This window comes from Rhinoderma darwinii, chromosome 13 (assembly GCF_050947455.1).
Source record: "Rhinoderma darwinii isolate aRhiDar2 chromosome 13, aRhiDar2.hap1, whole genome shotgun sequence".
In the NCBI taxonomy this organism is placed as follows: Eukaryota; Metazoa; Chordata; class Amphibia; order Anura; family Rhinodermatidae; genus Rhinoderma; species Rhinoderma darwinii.
Genome location: NC_134699.1, coordinates 69,742,714 through 69,761,296, shown reverse-complemented (window position 1 = coordinate 69,761,296; position 18,583 = coordinate 69,742,714). Strand labels below are relative to the sequence as shown.

The 18,583-nt window shown below is 44.7% G+C and overlaps 1 protein-coding gene across 1 annotated transcript in view; it reads right to left on the bottom strand.

Annotated features, from left to right (window-relative positions):
* LOC142666402 (myosin-3-like) overlaps positions 1 to 18,583 on the bottom strand; it is a 55,653-nt gene that overhangs the window by 3,073 nt on the left and 33,997 nt on the right. The window contains exons 21-30 of the mRNA XM_075846432.1: positions 8,247 to 8,502; positions 7,682 to 7,924; positions 6,277 to 6,453; positions 5,366 to 5,511; positions 5,097 to 5,187; positions 4,413 to 4,802; positions 2,978 to 3,104; positions 2,152 to 2,270; positions 1,871 to 2,067; positions 1,507 to 1,690 (exon numbers count right to left, since the gene is read on the bottom strand). Of these exons, the coding sequence (XP_075702547.1) occupies positions 1,507 to 1,690; positions 1,871 to 2,067; positions 2,152 to 2,270; positions 2,978 to 3,104; positions 4,413 to 4,802; positions 5,097 to 5,187; positions 5,366 to 5,511; positions 6,277 to 6,453; positions 7,682 to 7,924; positions 8,247 to 8,502 (1,930 nt within the window). The remainder of the gene's footprint in view (positions 1 to 1,506; positions 1,691 to 1,870; positions 2,068 to 2,151; positions 2,271 to 2,977; positions 3,105 to 4,412; positions 4,803 to 5,096; positions 5,188 to 5,365; positions 5,512 to 6,276; positions 6,454 to 7,681; positions 7,925 to 8,246; positions 8,503 to 18,583) is intronic.

Below are 18,583 nucleotides of genomic sequence, written 5' to 3'. Positions count from 1 at the left end.
TGACTTCTCACATATTATATTAGAGTGCTGACTTACTATCTCAGATATTATTAGAATGCTGACTTCTCACATATTATTAGAGTGCTGACTTACTAAGTCAGCATTCTAATAATATCTGAGATCATAAGTCAGAATTCTAATAATATCTGAGATAGTAAGTCAGCACTCTAATAATATGTGAGATAGTAAGTCAGCATTCTATTAATATCTGAGCACTGACTTACTATCTCAGATATTATTAGAATGCTGACTTACGATCTCAGATATTATTAGAATGCTGACTTCTCACATATTAGAATGCTGACTTACGATCTCACATATTATTAGAGTGCAGACTTACTATCTCAGATATTATTAGAATGCTGATTTATTATCTCACATATATAAGAGCACTCTGACTTATTATCTCACATATTATTAGAGTGCTGACTTATTATCTCACCTATTATTAGAATGCTGACTTATCTCACATATTATTAGAGTGCTAACTTATTAGAGTGCGGACTTATGATCTCAGATATTATTAGAATGCTGACTTCTCACATATTAGAATGCTGACTAACTATCTCACATATTATTAGAGTGCTGACTTATTATCTCAGATATTATTAGAATGCTGACTTATTATCTCACATATTATTAGAGTGCTGACTTATTATCTCAGATATTATTAGAATGCTGACTTATTATCTCACATATTATTAGAGTGCTGACTTAGTATCTCTGATATAATATGTGAGTAGTCAGCATTCTAATAATATGTGAGATAATAAGTCGGCATTCTAATAATATCTGAGCGCTGACTTATTATCTCACATTATTAGAGTGCTAACTTACTAAGTCAGCGCTCAGATATTATTAGAATGCCGACTTATTATCTCAGATAATATCAGAATGCTGACTTACGATCTCAGATATTATTAGAATGCTGACTTATCTCACATATTATTAGAGTGCTGACTTACTAAGTCAGAATTCTAATAATATCTGAGATCATAAGTCAGCATTCTAATAATATCTGAGATAGTAAGTCAGCACTCTAATAATATGTGAGATAATAAGTCAGCATTCTAATAATATCTGAGCGCTGACTTACTATCTCAGATATTAATAGAGTGCTGACTTACGATCTCAGATATTATTAGAATGCTGACTTCTTATCTCACATATTATTAGAGTGCTGACTTACTATCTCAGATATTATTAGAATGCTGACTTATTATCTCACATATTATTAGAGTGCTGACTTATCTCACATATTATTAGAATGCTGACTTATTATCTCACATATTATTAGAGTGCAGACTTCTATCTCAGATATCTCATGGCTTGCACGGTAGTTACCTTCTCCCAATGCTGATAAAACGCGATTAAGATCCTGATATGTAATACACATTATATCTCCTAATCCATCCTAAGGTGTGGGGGGGGGGGAGGGCCATTCTATAGGCTGCTATATACGTCTCCTCATGTCACGTGTATGTAATCATTTATACAGTCTGGTACCATGTCAAAGTGCCTCTGTTTCTTGTCCAGAGCAGCCGCCAGGGAGTTTGCCCTCTCCACGTCAATCATTAGGTCGTCCACCTCTCCCTGAAGCCTCTGCTTAGTCTTCTCCAGGGAGGAACACTTGGAATTGACAGCCTCAATATGCTCCTGTGCCTCCTGGAGGCGCTGTGCCAGCTTCTTCCTAAAGATCAGAGAAAAGGATTAATCATGGTCATCGCTAGCCCTGCTGACTGTATATTCACACACATACTGGATTATACTGCTCTTACTGTAAAGACTCTCAGCAAAACATAAATCCAATAGAACTTTGCATTTACTTTTTCCATGCATGCACCAGTGATAAATGTTAAGAATTAGTTACTTGGCGTCTTCCAGCTCCTCCGTGCGCTGAATGGCATCGGTCTCGTATTTTGTCCTCCATTGCGCCACTTCACCGTTGGCCTTGGACAGAACTCTCTGTAGCTCTGATTTGGCCTCCTGCTCCTCCTCATATTGTTCCCTCAGGAGGTCACAATCATGACGGGATGACTGCAAGCTGTGAGCCAAGGCGTTTTTGGCCTGGTGGATGGAGAAGATCAGCAATTAGACGGGTCACATGACCTGGAGAAGACAATGTACTGTCGAGCGTTTCCGTCATCTCACCTTCACTTCTTCCTCCATACTTCTCTTCAGCTCCTCAATCTGCTGGGTGAAAGCTTGTTTAGATCTAGACAGCTGAGACACCAGAGACTCCCTCTCTTCCAGCCGTCGAGACAGCTCGCCTGAAATGAAGTATAGAACATGAAATTCTAGTATTTTTCATCCCCCGAAACGCTGTGCCACAGTGCCGGACAGCCAAAAGTGACCTTCAGATGCATCAGAGATACACGTCAGAAGATCACATCCATCAGCTTGGCCATCATTACAATGCGGTGCCATCACCATCAGCCTGGCCACTACCATAAGCCAAGACAACCACCATCCGCTTGGGCCGCCACCATCCGCTTGGGCCGCCACCATCCGCTTGGGCCGCCACCATCCGCTTGGGCCGCCACCATCCGCTTGGGCCGCCACCATCCGCTTGGGCAGCCACCATCCGCTTGGGCAGCCACCATCCGCTTGGGCCGGCACCATCCGCTTGGGCCGGCACCATCCGCTTGGGCCGGCACCATCCGCTTGAGCCAGCACCATCCGCTTGGGCCACCACCATAAGCCTGGAAAACTACCATATGGCCGCCACGCTCCGCTTCGGCGACCACCATCAGCTTGGCCCGACCACCATCAGCTTGGCCCGACCACCATCAGCTTGGCCCGGCCACCATCAGCTTGGCCCGGCCACCATCAGCTTGGCCCGGCCACCATCAGCTTGGCCCGGCCACCATCAGCTTGAAATAAATGGTGATCCGATCTCATGGGTTCTGGCCAAGCCATGATGCAGAGGGGCCCCTATGGCTCCCGCTCCACATACACGTACAGAATAATTATTCACCTGATTCGGTTTGGAGACGAGCCTTATGCATGGTGAGCTCAGCCACGTTCCTCAGGTTCTCCTCAGTCTTGGACTTGAACTCACTCAGATGGTCTTCTAGTGTGCGGCAGATCTTCTCCAGGTTTACCTGGACGTTTACAACAGATGTTGTCAGTGTGGGACCGATCCTTAGGAGCAAGTATTATTATAATCTCCGAAAAGACAAACCCTCAGTGCAACCAATCAGAGTCCACCTTTCATTTTCTAGACACTAGTAATGAATTGTGGACTTGAAATGGGCAACGGGGAGGATTTTTTCAATTGAGATACATGAAACCATTTATCTAAGACCATATTCCGCGTACAGAAGTAGCAGAGCCGAGTTGGTCATTTTGTGACATGATAACCCATTACATTATCTGTGGCTTTTCATAGGACGACATGTAAACCTACTGCATTATCTTAAAGGAGCAGAGCACATTGGATGACCCTTTTCCATTAGGCAGGCGTCCACGTGATTAGATGATCGCGAGGGAGTCCTGCCCCATAGTCCACAGTAATTTGCATTTTTTTCAAGTGCCTAATAAATTGACTGCAGTGCAATGACCCCCATTATTAACCCCAATAGGGCACGTAGAAAGCAACATCCCCTTTAATTTAGTGGGATGTAACAATGACAAACTCAGCTCTGCTATACCTACACATTTAAAATGATCATAGGTGCTTTACACCCCAGCAGATTACTGCAGCGGGTAAGTTGAATCACTATATGAGCAAAAGTTTTGCAAGTTTATAAGAGACTTCGTGTTTCAAATCCTCACCATTGTCAAGATCTCTGCTTGCAGTCACAGACTGGGAAAATACTTGTTAATATCCAGAGGCTGAAAACCTGTACAGACCTGATACATCTCACAGCTATTGCTACAATGCATCAGTCTAGGTCAGAGATCAGAAACCTTCAGCAGTTGTGGAACTACAACTCCCAGTGTACATTGACAAACGCTGTCAGGGCATGCTGGGAATTGTAGTTTTACAACAGCTGGAGTGCTGAAGGTTGCTGGCCCCTGGTCTAGGTAGTCCTCTGCATTCTGTAGTATAGCTCTAGCAGGAGCGCAAAGCTCTGTATCCTAAATATATCATATCATAGTTTGTTACAATGTATCAGTGCAGGTAAAATGTTATCAGTCTGGAATCCAGGCTGTATAGCTTACAGAGGACTGGATGCAACTGTAACAAATCCTGATCTGTGAGAAGATATATAGGTCAGGTCGGATGCAAAAAAATGTTTCCATTCACTGACAGCAAGTGAAACGTGAAAATGGCAAATTTTCATCATTGTGTGATGAAGCTTCATTTACATAGGACTGCACGGTCCTCGTCACCCACATATTGGTCATACTCCAGAGGGCCACTAGGCGGTGTTTGGCCTTTATGGTGGTCTCTATTCTGTCCGCACCTTAGCCTTGGTCATGGTCTCCAGGTTGCTGGTGATGTCATCGATCTCCATCCTCATCTCACTCTTCTCCTTTTCCAGCTTCTGCTTGACCCGCTGCAGGCTGTCGATCTGCTCGCTGTACTCGGCGCCGCTGTCGGCGTGCTTCTTGCGCAGGGCGGCCACCGTTGCTTCGTGCTGCAGCGAGATCTCCTCCAGGTCTCTGCGCATCTTCTGGAATTCCATCTCCCGCTTCTTGTTGAGCTCGATCTGAGAAGTGGTCGCCCCGCCGGCCTCCTCCAATCTCTCGCTGATCTCTTCCAGCTCCCGGGAGAGGTCGGATCTCTGCTTTTCAGCCTTCGCCCGAGTCGCCCTCTCAGATTCAATTTCTTCCTCGAGTTCCTCAACACGGGCCTAGTAATATAAGAATCGGGGGGGGGGGGGGGGCAGATTTATCAGTAACGACCATTACCGCAGGAAAGAGGACACAAATCCACCTGATAAATCACCCTCTAAAAATAATCAGCCAATCAAGGAGCCAGAAGAAGTCAGCCCCGCCCCCCCCCCCCCCTGAAGCTGCCGCTCCCAGGGTCTCCTGAATGGCTGACAGGGATCACATGGGAGGGGCTTATATCACATGCTATTTTCCAGCCTCCTGATTGGTTGTGCCCCTGGATCGGTGTTATCAGGGGGGTGCGCTGGGGTTACCTGGAGCTCTTTAATTTTCTTCTGATGTTGGATCCCTAAGACTTGTTCATCTTCAATCCTGCTCAGCAGTTGACTGATCTCAAAATCTTTCCTGTAAACAGATGTTCAGCGTTAGATTTGTACCTGCACTGACACATTGTAACGAACCCTCAGCTGCCAATGAAAACAACACATAGCAGCCACAGGAGGTGGTGAGGGTGGGATCGCCCCATAGAGCATGTCCTGTATGACTAGAGTTGACCCCCGCATCGTCCAGAGGACCTCCATACTTTTTAAGCTTCTCGTCCATCTGCTGTCGGTCATTCTCCAGTTCCATGATGGAGTCCTGGGCCAGTTTCAGGTCCCCCTCGAGCTTCCTCCTGGCCCGCTCATTATCGATGCGGACCTTCTTCTCCTGCTCCAGCGAGCCTTGCAGCTACAAGGAAGATGTAAGAGAAATCATTCAATGTCCAGCGGAGGGTCACAAACATAAAGGGTAACTCCGCCTGTCAACATATATACAGCGCACATCCAGGTATAGCTTCCATATAGAAACTCTGTATCCTCAGCGTTACTTATCTTGTAACACCTTGTCTAATACTCCAACCACACCCAGAGCTGCCTTCATCAATCTGCTCTTGGTATATTTTATACTCCAGTCACATCCAGAGCTGCATTCACTATTCTGCCCTGGCAAGGTGTCTGCTAATCCATTTATAATCCAAGTTGCATTCCCAATTCTGCTCTAACCTTGTGTGTAATACTACAGTCACCTCCACAGCTGCATTCATAATTCTGCTCTTACGTTATATTTTATACTCCAATAACATCCAGATCTGCATTCACTATTCTGCACTTTCATTATGTCTTATCCTCCAGTCACAACCTGAGCAACAGTCACAATTCAGTCAAGTACCACATGAAATTAATCAGCTCTGGGCAGCGAACGAGCAGAAATGTTGATGAAGCTTTGGAAGTGAACGGAGTGTATAAGATGATGTAACAGTGGAATTGTAAATGCAGCTTTGGATGTAACTGGAGTATAAATAAAAAACAAGTGATGAAAAGGATTTGCCCAGTTGCTGAACATTATATGGAGATTATATCTGGACACAGACGATGTTATGTAGAGGTGGAGCCGTATAACCTTCTCCAGTCCGATCAAGGTCTTTGTGGTGGGGGAGGGGTCTGTAGCACTCACGTCATCAACCTGCTGCTCCAGTTTTGTCTTGAGCTTGGTCAAGGCATTGACCTTGTCTTCTTCAGCTTGAAGGTCGTCCAAGGTCTGCTGATGAGCCTCCTGGAGGGCCTTCTTCTCCTTGGTCAGCTTGACAATGGTCTCATCCAGGACGGCCATCTCTTCAGTCAGGTTTTTAACCTATTATAAAAGACGGCAGATTGACATGAGCGTCGGGACTGGTCTACCCTCGGATAGGCACAGGTCAACCCTCAGGGTAGGCGCAGGTCAACCCTCAGGGTAGGCGCAGGTCAACCCTCAGGGTAGGCGCAGGTCAACCCTCAGGGTAGGCGCAGGTCAACCCTCAGGGTAGGCGCAGGTCAACCCTCAGGGTAGGCGCAGGTCAACCCTCAGGGTAGGCACAGGTCAACCCTCAGGGTAGGCACAGGTCAACCCTCAGGGTAGGCACAGGTCAACCCTCAGGATAGGCACAGGTCAACCCTCAGGGTAGGCACAGGTCAACCCTCAGGGTAGGCACAGGTCAACCCTCAGGGTAGGCACAGGTCAACCCTCAGGGTAGGCACAGGTCAACCCTCAGGGTAGGCACAGGTCAACCCTCAGGGTAGGCACAGGTCAACCCTCAGGGTAGGCACAGGTCAACCCTCAGGGTAGGCACAGGTCAACCCTCAGGGTAGGCACAGGTCAACCCCCGGATAGGCACAGGTCAACCCCCGGATAGGCACAGGTCTACCCCCGGATAGGCACAGGTCAACCCTCAGGGTAGGCACAGGTCAACCCTCAGGGTAGGCACAGGTCAACCCTCAGGGTAGGCACAGGTCAACCCTCAGGGTAGGCACAGGTCAACCCTCAGGGTAGGCACAGGTCAACCCTCAGGGTAGGCACAGGTCAACCCTCAGGGTAGGCACAGGTCAACCCTCAGGGTAGGCACAGGTCAACCCTCAGGGTAGGCACAGGTCAACCCTCAGGGTAGGCACAGGTCAACCCTCAGGGTAGGCACAGGTCAACCCTCAGGGTAGGCACAGGTCAACCCTCAGGGTAGGCACAGGTCAACCCTCAGGGTAGGCACAGGTTAACCCTCAGGGTAGGCACAGGTCAACCCTCAGGGTAGGCACAGGTCAACCCTCAGGGTAGGCACAGGTCAACCCTCAGGGTAGGCACAGGTCAACCCTCAGGGTAGGCACAGGTCAACCCTCAGGGTAGGCACAGGTCAACCCTCAGGGTAGGCACAGGTCAACCCTAAGGGGAGGCACAGGTCAACCCTCGGGTAGGGACAGGTCAACCCTCGGGTAGGGACAGGTCAACCCTCGGGTAGGGACAGGTCAACCCTCGGGTAGGGACAGGTCAACCCTCGGGTAGGGACAGGTCAACCCTTGGGTAGGGACAGGTCGACAACTTCTGAGGAGTCTACCTTGTTCTCTATGGCATGTCTTTCCTTCTCAACCTTGGCCAATGTCAACTCAAGGTCATCAATATCCTTCTTCAGCTCGGAACACTCGTCCTCCAGTTTCCGCTTCTTGGCTGTGAGTTCGGCGTTGGACTCTTCTTCGTCCTCCAGCCGTTCGTTCAGTTCCTTGATCTTGGCCTCCAATTGGATCTTACTCTTGATCAGTTGATCGCATCTCTCCTCTGCGTCTGTCAAGTTCTCGGTTTCCTGGTGGTTAAAAGAGAACGAAGAATTAGAAGTGCACATGAGTCGTCACCCAGCTTTCCAAAGACCTTCAAAACAGCATTCTCTCTCCTTCTGTTTTATGTCAGTCTTTACTGCAGTTCTGGTATTCTGTTCGAATTTGAATTGACCCTATTTAAAGGGTAAGATGGCTGATGGGTGATTATCAGTAACATCTGTGGCTGTGATCTGAGAGATCTTTAAGACAACTCACCCACAATACCGATTCTGGATCTACTCTATTAGGATTGATGCAGTACTGGCTGTCCTCCTCCAGAGGGCGCTGCACACCTGTCCTCATACTTACAGACTGTACTTGCAGATGCAGGTCATTCTTCTCCTGTAGAAGTTTCACCATCTTCTCCTCCAGCTCCTTCCTCTGGACCTCTGACTTTGCCAGATTTTCCTTGGTTTTGGTGAACTCCTCCTTCATGGCCGCCATCTCCTTCTCTGTCTCCGCGCTCCGGAGAAGGGGCTTGATCTTGAAGTAGAGCTTCATCCATGGCCAGTGTTTGACGTTCATGAAGGCTCGGATGTTGTACTGAATGGAGAAGATGGCCTCCCTGAAGAAACAGAATTGACCTTGTGATACCGAGGTCTCTGTTCTGGTTTTCCTGCAGCTTCAAAGCTGAATTACAGGAGGGGCACATGGACCGCCATCTAGTGGCCCCCAACATGGCCCCTCCAGGCAGTTTCCTGACAAAGTGCTTAGAATGCAGAAGGGACTTGTAGTTCACCAATGTTCTTATTAAACACTATGTGGCAGTGCTATTATTGGGCACTATGTGGCAGTGCTATTATTGGGCACTATGTGGTAGTGTTATTATTGGGCACTATGTGGTAGTGTTATTATTGGGCACTATGTGGCAGTGTTATTATTGGGCACTATGTGGTAGTGTTATTATTGGGCACTATGTGGTAGTGTTATTATTGGGCACTATGTGGCAGTGTTATTATTGGGCACTATGTGGTAGTGTTATTATTGGGCACTATGTGGTAGTGCTATTATTGGGCACTATGTGGCAGTACTATTATTGGGCACTATGTGGCAGTGTTATTATTGGGCACTATGTGGTAGTGTTATTATTGGGCACTATGTGGCAGTGTTATTATTGGGTACTATGTGGTAGTGTTATTGGGTACTATATGGCAGTGTTATTATTGGGTACTATGTGGTAGTTTTATTATTGGGCACTATGTGGTAGTGTTATTATTGGGCACTATGTGGTAGTGTTATTATTTGGCACTATGTGGTAGTGTTATTATTGGGCACTATGTGGCAGAGTTATTATTGGGTACTATGTGGCAGTGTTATTATTGGGTACTATGTGGTAGTGTTATTGGGTACTATATGGCAGTGTTATTATTGGGTACTATGTGGTAGTTTTATTATTGGGCACTATGTGGTAGTGTTATTATTGGGCACTATGTGGTAGTGTTATTATTGGGCACTATGTGGCAGTGTTATTATTGGGTACTATATGGTAGTGTTATTATTGGGTACTATGTGGTAGTGTTATTATTGGGTACTATGTGGTAGTTTTATTATTGGGCACTATGTGGTAGTGTTATTATTGGGCACTATGTGGTAGTGTTATTATTGGGCACTATGTGGCAGTGTTATTATTGGGTACTATATGGTAGTGTTATTGGGTACTATATGGCAGTGTTATTATTGGGTACTATGTGGTAGTTTTATTATTGGGCACTATGTGGTAGTGTTATTATTGGGCACTATGTGGTAGTGTTATTATTGGGCACTATGTGGTAGTGTTATTATTGGGCACTATGTGGTAGTGTTATTATTGGGCACTATGTGGTAGTGTTATTGGGTACTATATGGCAGTGTTATTATTGGGTACTATATGGCAGTGTTATTATTGGGCACTATATGGTAGTGTTATTGGGTACTATATGGCAGTGTTATTATTGGGTACTATATGGCAGTGTTATTATTGGGCACTATATGGCTGTTATCTGGGCACTGTATGTTGGTATTATGGTGTGTAGCTCTTTATGGTGCTGTTATCTGGGCACTGTATGTTGGTATTATGGTGTGTAGCTCTTTATGGTGCAGTTATCTGGGCACTGTATGTTGGTATCATGGTGTGTAGCTCTTTATGGTGCTGTTATCTGGGCACTGTATGTTGGTATCATGGTGTGTAGCTCTTTATGGTGCTGTTATCTGGGCACTGTATGTTGGTATCATGGTGTGTAGCTCTTTATGGTGCTGTTATCTGGGCACTGTATGTTGGTATTATGGTGTGTAGCTCTTTATGGTGCTGTTATCTGGGCACTGTATGTTAGTATTATGGTGTGTAGCTCTTTATGGTGCTGTTATCTGGGCACTGTATGTTGGTATTATGGTGTGTAGCTCTTTATGGTGCTGTTATCTGGGCACTGTATGTTGGTATTATGGTGTGTAGCTCTTTATGGTGCTGTTATCTGGGCACTGTATGTTGGTATTATGGTGTGTAGCTCTTTATGGTGCTGTTATCTGGGCACTGTATGTTGGTATTATGGTGTGTAGCTCTTTATGGTGCTGTTATCTGGGCACTGTATGTTGGTATTATGGTGTGTAGCTCTTTATGGTGCTGTTATCTGGGCACTGTATGTTGGTATTATGGTGTGTAGCTCTTTATGGTGCTGTTATCTGGGCACTGTATGTTGGTATTATGGTGTGTATCTCTCTATGGTGCTGTTATCTGAGCACTGTATGTTGGTATTATGGTGTGTATCTCTCTATGGTGCTGTTATCTGGGCACTGTATGTTGGTATTATGGTGTGTAGCTCTTTATGGTGCTGTTATCTGGGCACTGTATGTTGGTATTATGGTGTGTATCTCTTTATGGTGCTGTTATCTGGGCACTGTATGTTGGTATTATGGTGTGTAGCTCTTTATGGTGCTGTTATCTGAGCACTGTATGTTGGTATTATGGTGTGTAGCTCTTTATGGTGCTGTTATCTGGGCACTGTATGTTGGTATTATGGTGTGTAGTTCTTTATGGTGCTGTTATCTGGGCACTGTATGTTGGTATTATGGCGTGTAGCTCTTTATGGTGCTGTTATCTGGGCACTGTATGTTGGTATTATGGCGTGTAGCTCTTTATGGTGCTGTTATCTGGGCACTGTATGTTGGTATTATGGCGTGTATCTCTCTATGGTGCTGTTATCTGGGCACTGTATGTTGGTATTATGGTGTGTAGCTCTTTATGGTGCGGTTATCTGGGCACTGTATGTTGGTATTATGGTGTGTAGCTCTTTATGGTGCTGTTATCTGGGCACTGTATGTTGGTATTATGGTGTGTAGCTCTTTATGGTGCTGTTATCTGAGCACTGTATGTTAGTATTATGGTGTGTAGCTCTTTATGGTGCTGTTATCTGGGCACTGTATGTTGGTGTCATGGTGTGTAGCTCTTTATGGTGCGGTTATCTGGGCACTGTATGTTGGTATTATGGTGTGTAGCTCTTTATGGTGCTGTTATCTGGGCACTGTATGTTGGTATTATGGTGTGTAGCTCTTTATGGTGCTGTTATCTGGGCACTGTATGTTAGTATTATGGTGTGTAGCTCTTTATGGTGCTGTTATCTGGGCACTGTATGTTGGTATTATGGTGTGTAGCTCTTTATGGTGCGGTTATCTGGGCACTGTATGTTGGTATTATGGTGTGTAGCTCTTTATGGTGCTGTTATCTGGGCACTGTATGTTGGTATTATGGTGTGTAGCTCTTTATGGTGCTGTTATCTGGGCACTGTATGTTGGTATTATGGTGTGTAGCTCTTTATGGTGCTGTTATCTGGGCACTGTATGTTGGTATTATGGTGTGTAGCTCTTTATGGTGCTGTTATCTGGGCACTGTATGTTGGTATTATGGTGTGTAGCTCTTTATGGTGCTGTTATCTGGGCACTGTATGTTAGTATTATGGTGTGTAGCTCTTTATGGTGCGGTTATCTGGGCACTGTATGTTAGTATTATGGTGTGTAGCTCTTTATGGTGCTGTTATCTGGGCACTGTATGTTGGTATTATGGTGTGTAGCTCTTTATGGTGCTGTTATCTGGGCACTGTATGTTGGTATTATGGTGTGTAGCTCTTTATGGTGCTGTTATCTGGGCACTGTATGTTGGTATTATGGTGTGTAGCTCTTTATGGTGCTGTTATCTGGGCACTGTATGTTGGTATTATGGTGTGTAGCTCTTTATGGTGCTGTTATCTGGGCACTGTATGTTGGTATTATGGTGTGTAGCTCTTTATGGTGCTGTTATCTGGGCACTGTATGTTGGTATTATGGTGTGTAGCTCTTTATGGTGCTGTTATCTGGGCACTGTATGTTGGTATTATGGTGTGTAGCTCTTTATGGTGCTGTTATCTGGGCACTGTATGTTGGTATTATGGTGTGTAGCTCTCTATGGTACTGTTATCTGGGCACTGTATGTTGGTATTATGGTGCGTAGCTCTTTATGGTGCTGTTATCTGGGCACTGTATGTTGGTATTATGGTGTGTAGCTCTTTATGGTGCTGTTATCTGGGCACTGTATGTTGGTATCATGGTGTGTAGCTCTTTATGGTGCGGTTATCTGGGCACTGTATGTTGGTATTATGGTGTGTAGCTCTTTATGGTGCTGTTATCTGGGCACTGTATGTTGGTATTATGGTGTGTAGCTCTTTATGGTGCGGTTATCTGGGCACTGTATGTTGGTATTATGGTGCTGTTATCTGGGCACTGTATGTTAGTATTATGGTTTGTAGATCTTTATGGTGCTGTTATCTGGGCACTGTATGTTGGTATTATGGTGTGTAGCTCTTTATGGTGCTGTTATCTGGGCACTGTATGTTGGTATTATGGTGTGTAGCTCTTTATGGTGCTGTTATCTGGGCACTGTATGTTGGTATTATGGTGTGTAGCTCTTTATGGTGCTGTTATCTGGGCACTGTATGTTGGTATTATGGTGTGTAGCTCTTTATGGTGCTGTTATCTGGGCACTGTATGTTGGTATTATGGTGTGTGGCTCTTTATGGTGCTGTTATCTGGGCACTGTATGTTGGTATTATGGTGTGTAGCTCTTTATGGTGCTGTTATCTGGGCACTGTATGTTGGTATCATGGTGTGTAGCTCTTTATGGTGCGGTTATCTGGGCACTGTATGTTGGTATTATGGTGTGTAGCTCTTTATGGTGCTGTTATCTGGGCACTGTATGTTGGTATTATGGTGTGTAGCTCTTTATGGTGCTGTTATCTGGGCACTGTATGTTGGTATTATGGTGTGTAGCTCTCTATGGTGCTGTTATCTGGGCACTGTATGTTGGTATTATGGTGTGTAGCTCTTTATGGTGCGGTTATCTGGGCACTGTATGTTGGTATTATGGTGCTGTTATCTGGGCACTGTATGTTAGTATTATGGTGTGTAGATCTTTATGGTGCTGTTATCTGGGCACTGTATGTTGGTATTATGGTGTGTAGCTCTTTATGGTGCTGTTATCTGGGCACTGTATGTTGGTATTATGGTGTGTAGCTCTTTATGGTGCTGTTATCTGGGCACTGTATGTTGGTATTATAGTGTGTAGCTCTTTATGGTGCTGTTATCTGGGCACTGTATGTTGGTATTATGGTGTGTAGCTCTTTATGGTGCTGTTATCTGGGCACTGTATGTTGGTATCATGGTGTGTAGCTCTTTATGGTGCGGTTATCTGGGCACTGTATGTTGGTATTATGGTGTGTAGCTCTTTATGGTGCGGTTATCTGGGCACTGTATGTTGGTATCATGGTGTGTAGCTCTTTATGGTGCGGTTATCTGGGCACTGTATGTTGGTATTATGGTGTGTAGCTCTTTATGGTGCTGTTATCTGGGCACTGTATGTTAGTATTATGGTGTGTAGCTCTTTATGGTGCTGTTATCTGGGCACTGTATGTTGGTATTATGGTGTGTAGCTCTTTATGGTGCTGTTATCTGGGCACTGTATGTTGGTATTATGGTGTGTATCTCTCTATGGTGCTGTTATCTGGGCACTGTATGTTGGTATTATGGTGTGTAGCTCTTTATGGTGCGGTTATCTGGGCACTGTATGTTGGTATTATGGTGTGTAGCTCTTTATGGTGCGGTTATCTGGGCACTGTATGTTGGTATCATGGTGTGTAGCTCTTTATGGTGCTGTTATCTGGGCACTGTATGTTGGTATTATGGTGTGTAGCTCTTTATGGTGCTGTTATCTGGGCACTGTATGTTGGTATTATGGTGTGTAGCTCTCTATGGTGCTGTTATCTGGGCACTGTATGTTGGTATCATGGTGTGTAGCTCTTTATGGTGCTGTTATCTGGGCACTGTATGTTGGTATTATGGTGTGTAGCTCTTTATGGTGCTGTTATCTGAGCACTGTATGTTGGTATTATGGTGTGTAGCTCTTTATGGTGCGGTTATCTGGGCACTGTATGTTGGTATTATGGTGTGTAGCTCTTTATGGTGCGGTTATCTGGGCACTGTATGTTGGTATCATGGTGTGTAGCTCTCTATGGTGCTGTTATCTGGGCACTGTATGTTGGTATTATGGTGTGTAGCTCTTTATGGTGCTGTTATCTGGGCACTGTATGTTGGTATTATGGTGTGTAGCTCTTTATGGTGCTGTTATCTGGGCACTGTATGTTGGTATTATGGTGTGTAGATCTTTATGGTGCTGTTATCTGGGCACTGTATGTTGGTATTATGGTGTGTAGCTCTTTATGGTGCTGTTATCTGGGCACTGTATGTTGGTATTATGGTGTGTAGCTCTTTATGGTGCTGTTATCTGGGCACTGTATGTTGGTATTATGGTGTGTAGCTCTTTATGGTGCTGTTATCTGGGCACTGTATGTTGGTATTATGGCGTGTAGCTCTTTATGGTGCTGTTATCTGGGCACTGTATGTTGGTATTATGGCGTGTAGCTCTTTATGGTGCTGTTATCTGGGCACTGTATGTTGGTATTATGGTGTGTAGCTCTCTATTGTGCTGTTATCTGGGCACTGTATGTTGGTATTATGGTGTTTAGCTCTTTATGGTGCTGTTATCTGGGCACTGTATGTTGGTATTATGGTGTGTAGCTCTTTATGGTGCTGTTATCTGGGCACTGTATGTTAGTATTATGGTGTGTAGCTCTTTATGGTGCGGTTATCTGGGCACTGTATGTTGGTATTATGGTGTGTAGCTCTTTATGGTGCTGTTATCTGGGCACTGTATGTTGGTATTATGGTGTGTAGCTCTTTATGGTGCTGTTATCTGGGCACTGTATGTTGGTATTATGGTGTGTAGCTCTTTATGGTGCTGTTATCTGGGCACTGTATGTTGGTATTATGGTGTGTAGCTCTCTATTGTGCTGTTATCTGGGCAATGTATGTTGGTATCATGGTGTTTAGCTCTTTATGGTGCTGTTATCTGGGCACTGTATGTTGGTATTATGGTGTGTAGCTCTTTATGGTGCTGTTATCTGGGCACTGTATGTTGGTATTATGGTGTGTAGCTCTTTATGGTGCGGTTATCTGGGCACTGTATGTTGGTATTATGGTGTGTAGCTCTTTATGGTGCTGTTATCTGGGCACTGTATGTTGGTATTATGGTGTGTAGCTCTTTATGGTGCTGTTATCTGAGCACTGTATGTTGGTATTATGGTGTGTAGCTCTTTATGGTGCTGTTATCTGGGCACTGTATGTTGGTATCATGGTGTGTAGCTCTTTATGGTGCTGTTATCTGGGCACTGTATGTTGGTATTATGGTGTGTAGCTCTTTATGGTGCTGTTATCTGGGCACTGTATGTTGGTATTATGGTGTGTAGCTCTTTATGGTGCTGTTATCTGGGCACTGTATGTTGGTATTATGGTGTGTAGCTCTTTATGGTGCTGTTATCTGGGCACTGTATGTTGGTATTATGGTGTGTAGCTCTTTATGGTGCTGTTATCTGGGCACTGTATGTTGGTATTATGGTGTGTAGCTCTTTATGATGCTGTTATCTGGGCACTGTATGTTGGTATCATGGTGTGTAGCTCTTTATGGTGCTGTTATCTGGGCACTGTATGTTGGTATTATGGTGTGTAGCTCTTTATGGTGCGGTTATCTGGGCACTGTATGTTGGTATCATGGTGTGTAGCTCTTTATGGTGCTGTTATCTGGGCACTGTATGTTGGTATTATGGTGTGTAGCTCTTTATGGTGCTGTTATCTGGGCACTGTATGTTGGTATTATGGTGTGTAGCTCTTTATGGTGCTGTTATCTGGGCACTGTATGTTGGTATTATGGTGTGTAGCTCTTTATGGTGCGGTTATCTGGGCACTGTATGTTGGTATTATGGTGTGTAGCTCTTTATGGTGCTGTTATCTGGGCACTGTATGTTGGTATTATGGTGTGTAGCTCTTTATGGTGCTGTTATCTGGGCACTGTATGTTAGTATTATGGTGTGTAGCTCTTTATGGTGCGGTTATCTGGGCACTGTATGTTGGTATTATGGTGTGTAGCTCTTTATGGTGCTGTTATCTGGGCACTGTATGTTGGTATTATGGTGTGTAGCTCTTTATGGTGCTGTTATCTGGGCACTGTATGTTAGTATTATGGTGTGTAGCTCTTTATGGTGCGGTTATCTGGGCACTGTATGTTGGTATTATGGTGTGTAGCTCTTTATGGTGCTGTTATCTGGGCACTGTATGTTGGTATTATGGTGTGTAGCTCTTTATGGTGCTGTTATCTGAGCACTGTATGTTGGTATTATGGTGTGTAGCTCTTTATGGTGCTGTTATCTGGGCACTGTATGTTGGTATCATGGTGTGTAGCTCTTTATGGTGCTGTTATCTGGGCACTGTATGTTGGTATTATGGTGTGTAGCTCTTTATGGTGCTGTTATCTGGGCACTGTATGTTGGTATTATGGTGTGTAGCTCTTTATGGTGCTGTTATCTGGGCACTGTATGTTGGTATTATGGTGTGTAGCTCTTTATGGTGCTGTTATCTGGGCACTGTATGTTGGTATTATGGTGTGTAGCTCTTTATGGTGCTGTTATCTGGGCACTGTATGTTGGTATTATGGTGTGTAGCTCTTTATGATGCTGTTATCTGGGCACTGTATGTTGGTATCATGGTGTGTAGCTCTTTATGGTGCTGTTATCTGGGCACTGTATGTTGGTATTATGGTGTGTAGCTCTTTATGGTGCGGTTATCTGGGCACTGTATGTTGGTATCATGGTGTGTAGCTCTTTATGGTGCTGTTATCTGGGCACTGTATGTTGGTATTATGGTGTGTAGCTCTTTATGGTGCTGTTATCTGGGCACTGTATGTTGGTATTATGGTGTGTAGCTCTTTATGGTGCTGTTATCTGGGCACTGTATGTTGGTATTATGGTGTGTAGCTCTTTATGGTGCGGTTATCTGGGCACTGTATGTTGGTATTATGGTGTGTAGCTCTTTATGGTGCTGTTATCTGGGCACTGTATGTTGGTATTATGGTGTGTAGCTCTTTATGGTGCTGTTATCTGGGCACTGTATGTTAGTATTATGGTGTGTAGCTCTTTATGGTGCGGTTATCTGGGCACTGTATGTTGGTATTATGGTGTGTAGCTCTTTATGGTGCTGTTATCTGGGCACTGTATGTTGGTATTATGGTGTGTAGCTCTTTATGGTGCTGTTATCTGGGCACTGTATGTTAGTATTATGGTGTGTAGCTCTTTATGGTGCTGTTATCTGGGCACTGTATGTTGGTATTATGGTGTGTATCTCTATGGTGCTGTTATCTGGGCACTGTATGTTGGTATTATGGTGTGTAGCTCTTTATGGTGCTGTTATCTGGGCACTGTATGTTGGTATCATGGTGTGTAGCTCTTTATGGTGCTGTTATCTGGGCACTGTATGTTGGTATTATGGTGTGTAGCTCTTTATGGTGCGGTTATCTGGGCACTGTATTTTGGTATTATGGTGTGTAGCTCTTTATGGTGCGGTTATCTGGGCACTGTATGTTAGTATTATGGTGTGTAGCTCTTTATGGTGCTGTTATCTGGGCACTGTATGTTGGTATTATGGTGTTTAGCTCTTTATGGTGCGGTTATCTGGGCACTGTATGTTAGTATTATGGTGTGTAGCTCTTTATGGTGCTGTTATCTGGGCACTGTATGTTAGTATTATGGTGTGTAGCTCTTTATGGTGCTGTTATCTGGGCACTGTATGTTGGTATTATGGTGTGTAGCTCTTTATGGTGCTGTTATCTGGGCACTGTATGTTGGTATTATGGTGTGTAGCTCTTTATGGTGCTGTTATCTGGGCACTGTATGTTGGTATTATGGTGTGTAGCTCTTTATGGTGCTGTTATCTGGGCACTGTATGTTGGTATTATGGTGTGTAGCTCTTTATGGTGCTGTTATCTGGGCACTGTATGTTGGTATTATGGTGTGTAGCTCTTTATGGTGCTGTTATCTGGGCACTGTATGTTGGTATTATGGTGTGTAGCTCTCTATGGTACTGTTATCTGGGCACTGTATGTTGGTATTATGGTGTGTAGCTCTTTATGGTGCTGTTATCTGGGCACTGTATGTTGGTATTATGGTGTGTAGCTCTTTATGGTGCTGTTATCTGGGCACTGTATGTTGGTATCATGGTGTGTAGCTCTTTATGGTGCGGTTATCTGGGCACTGTATGTTGGT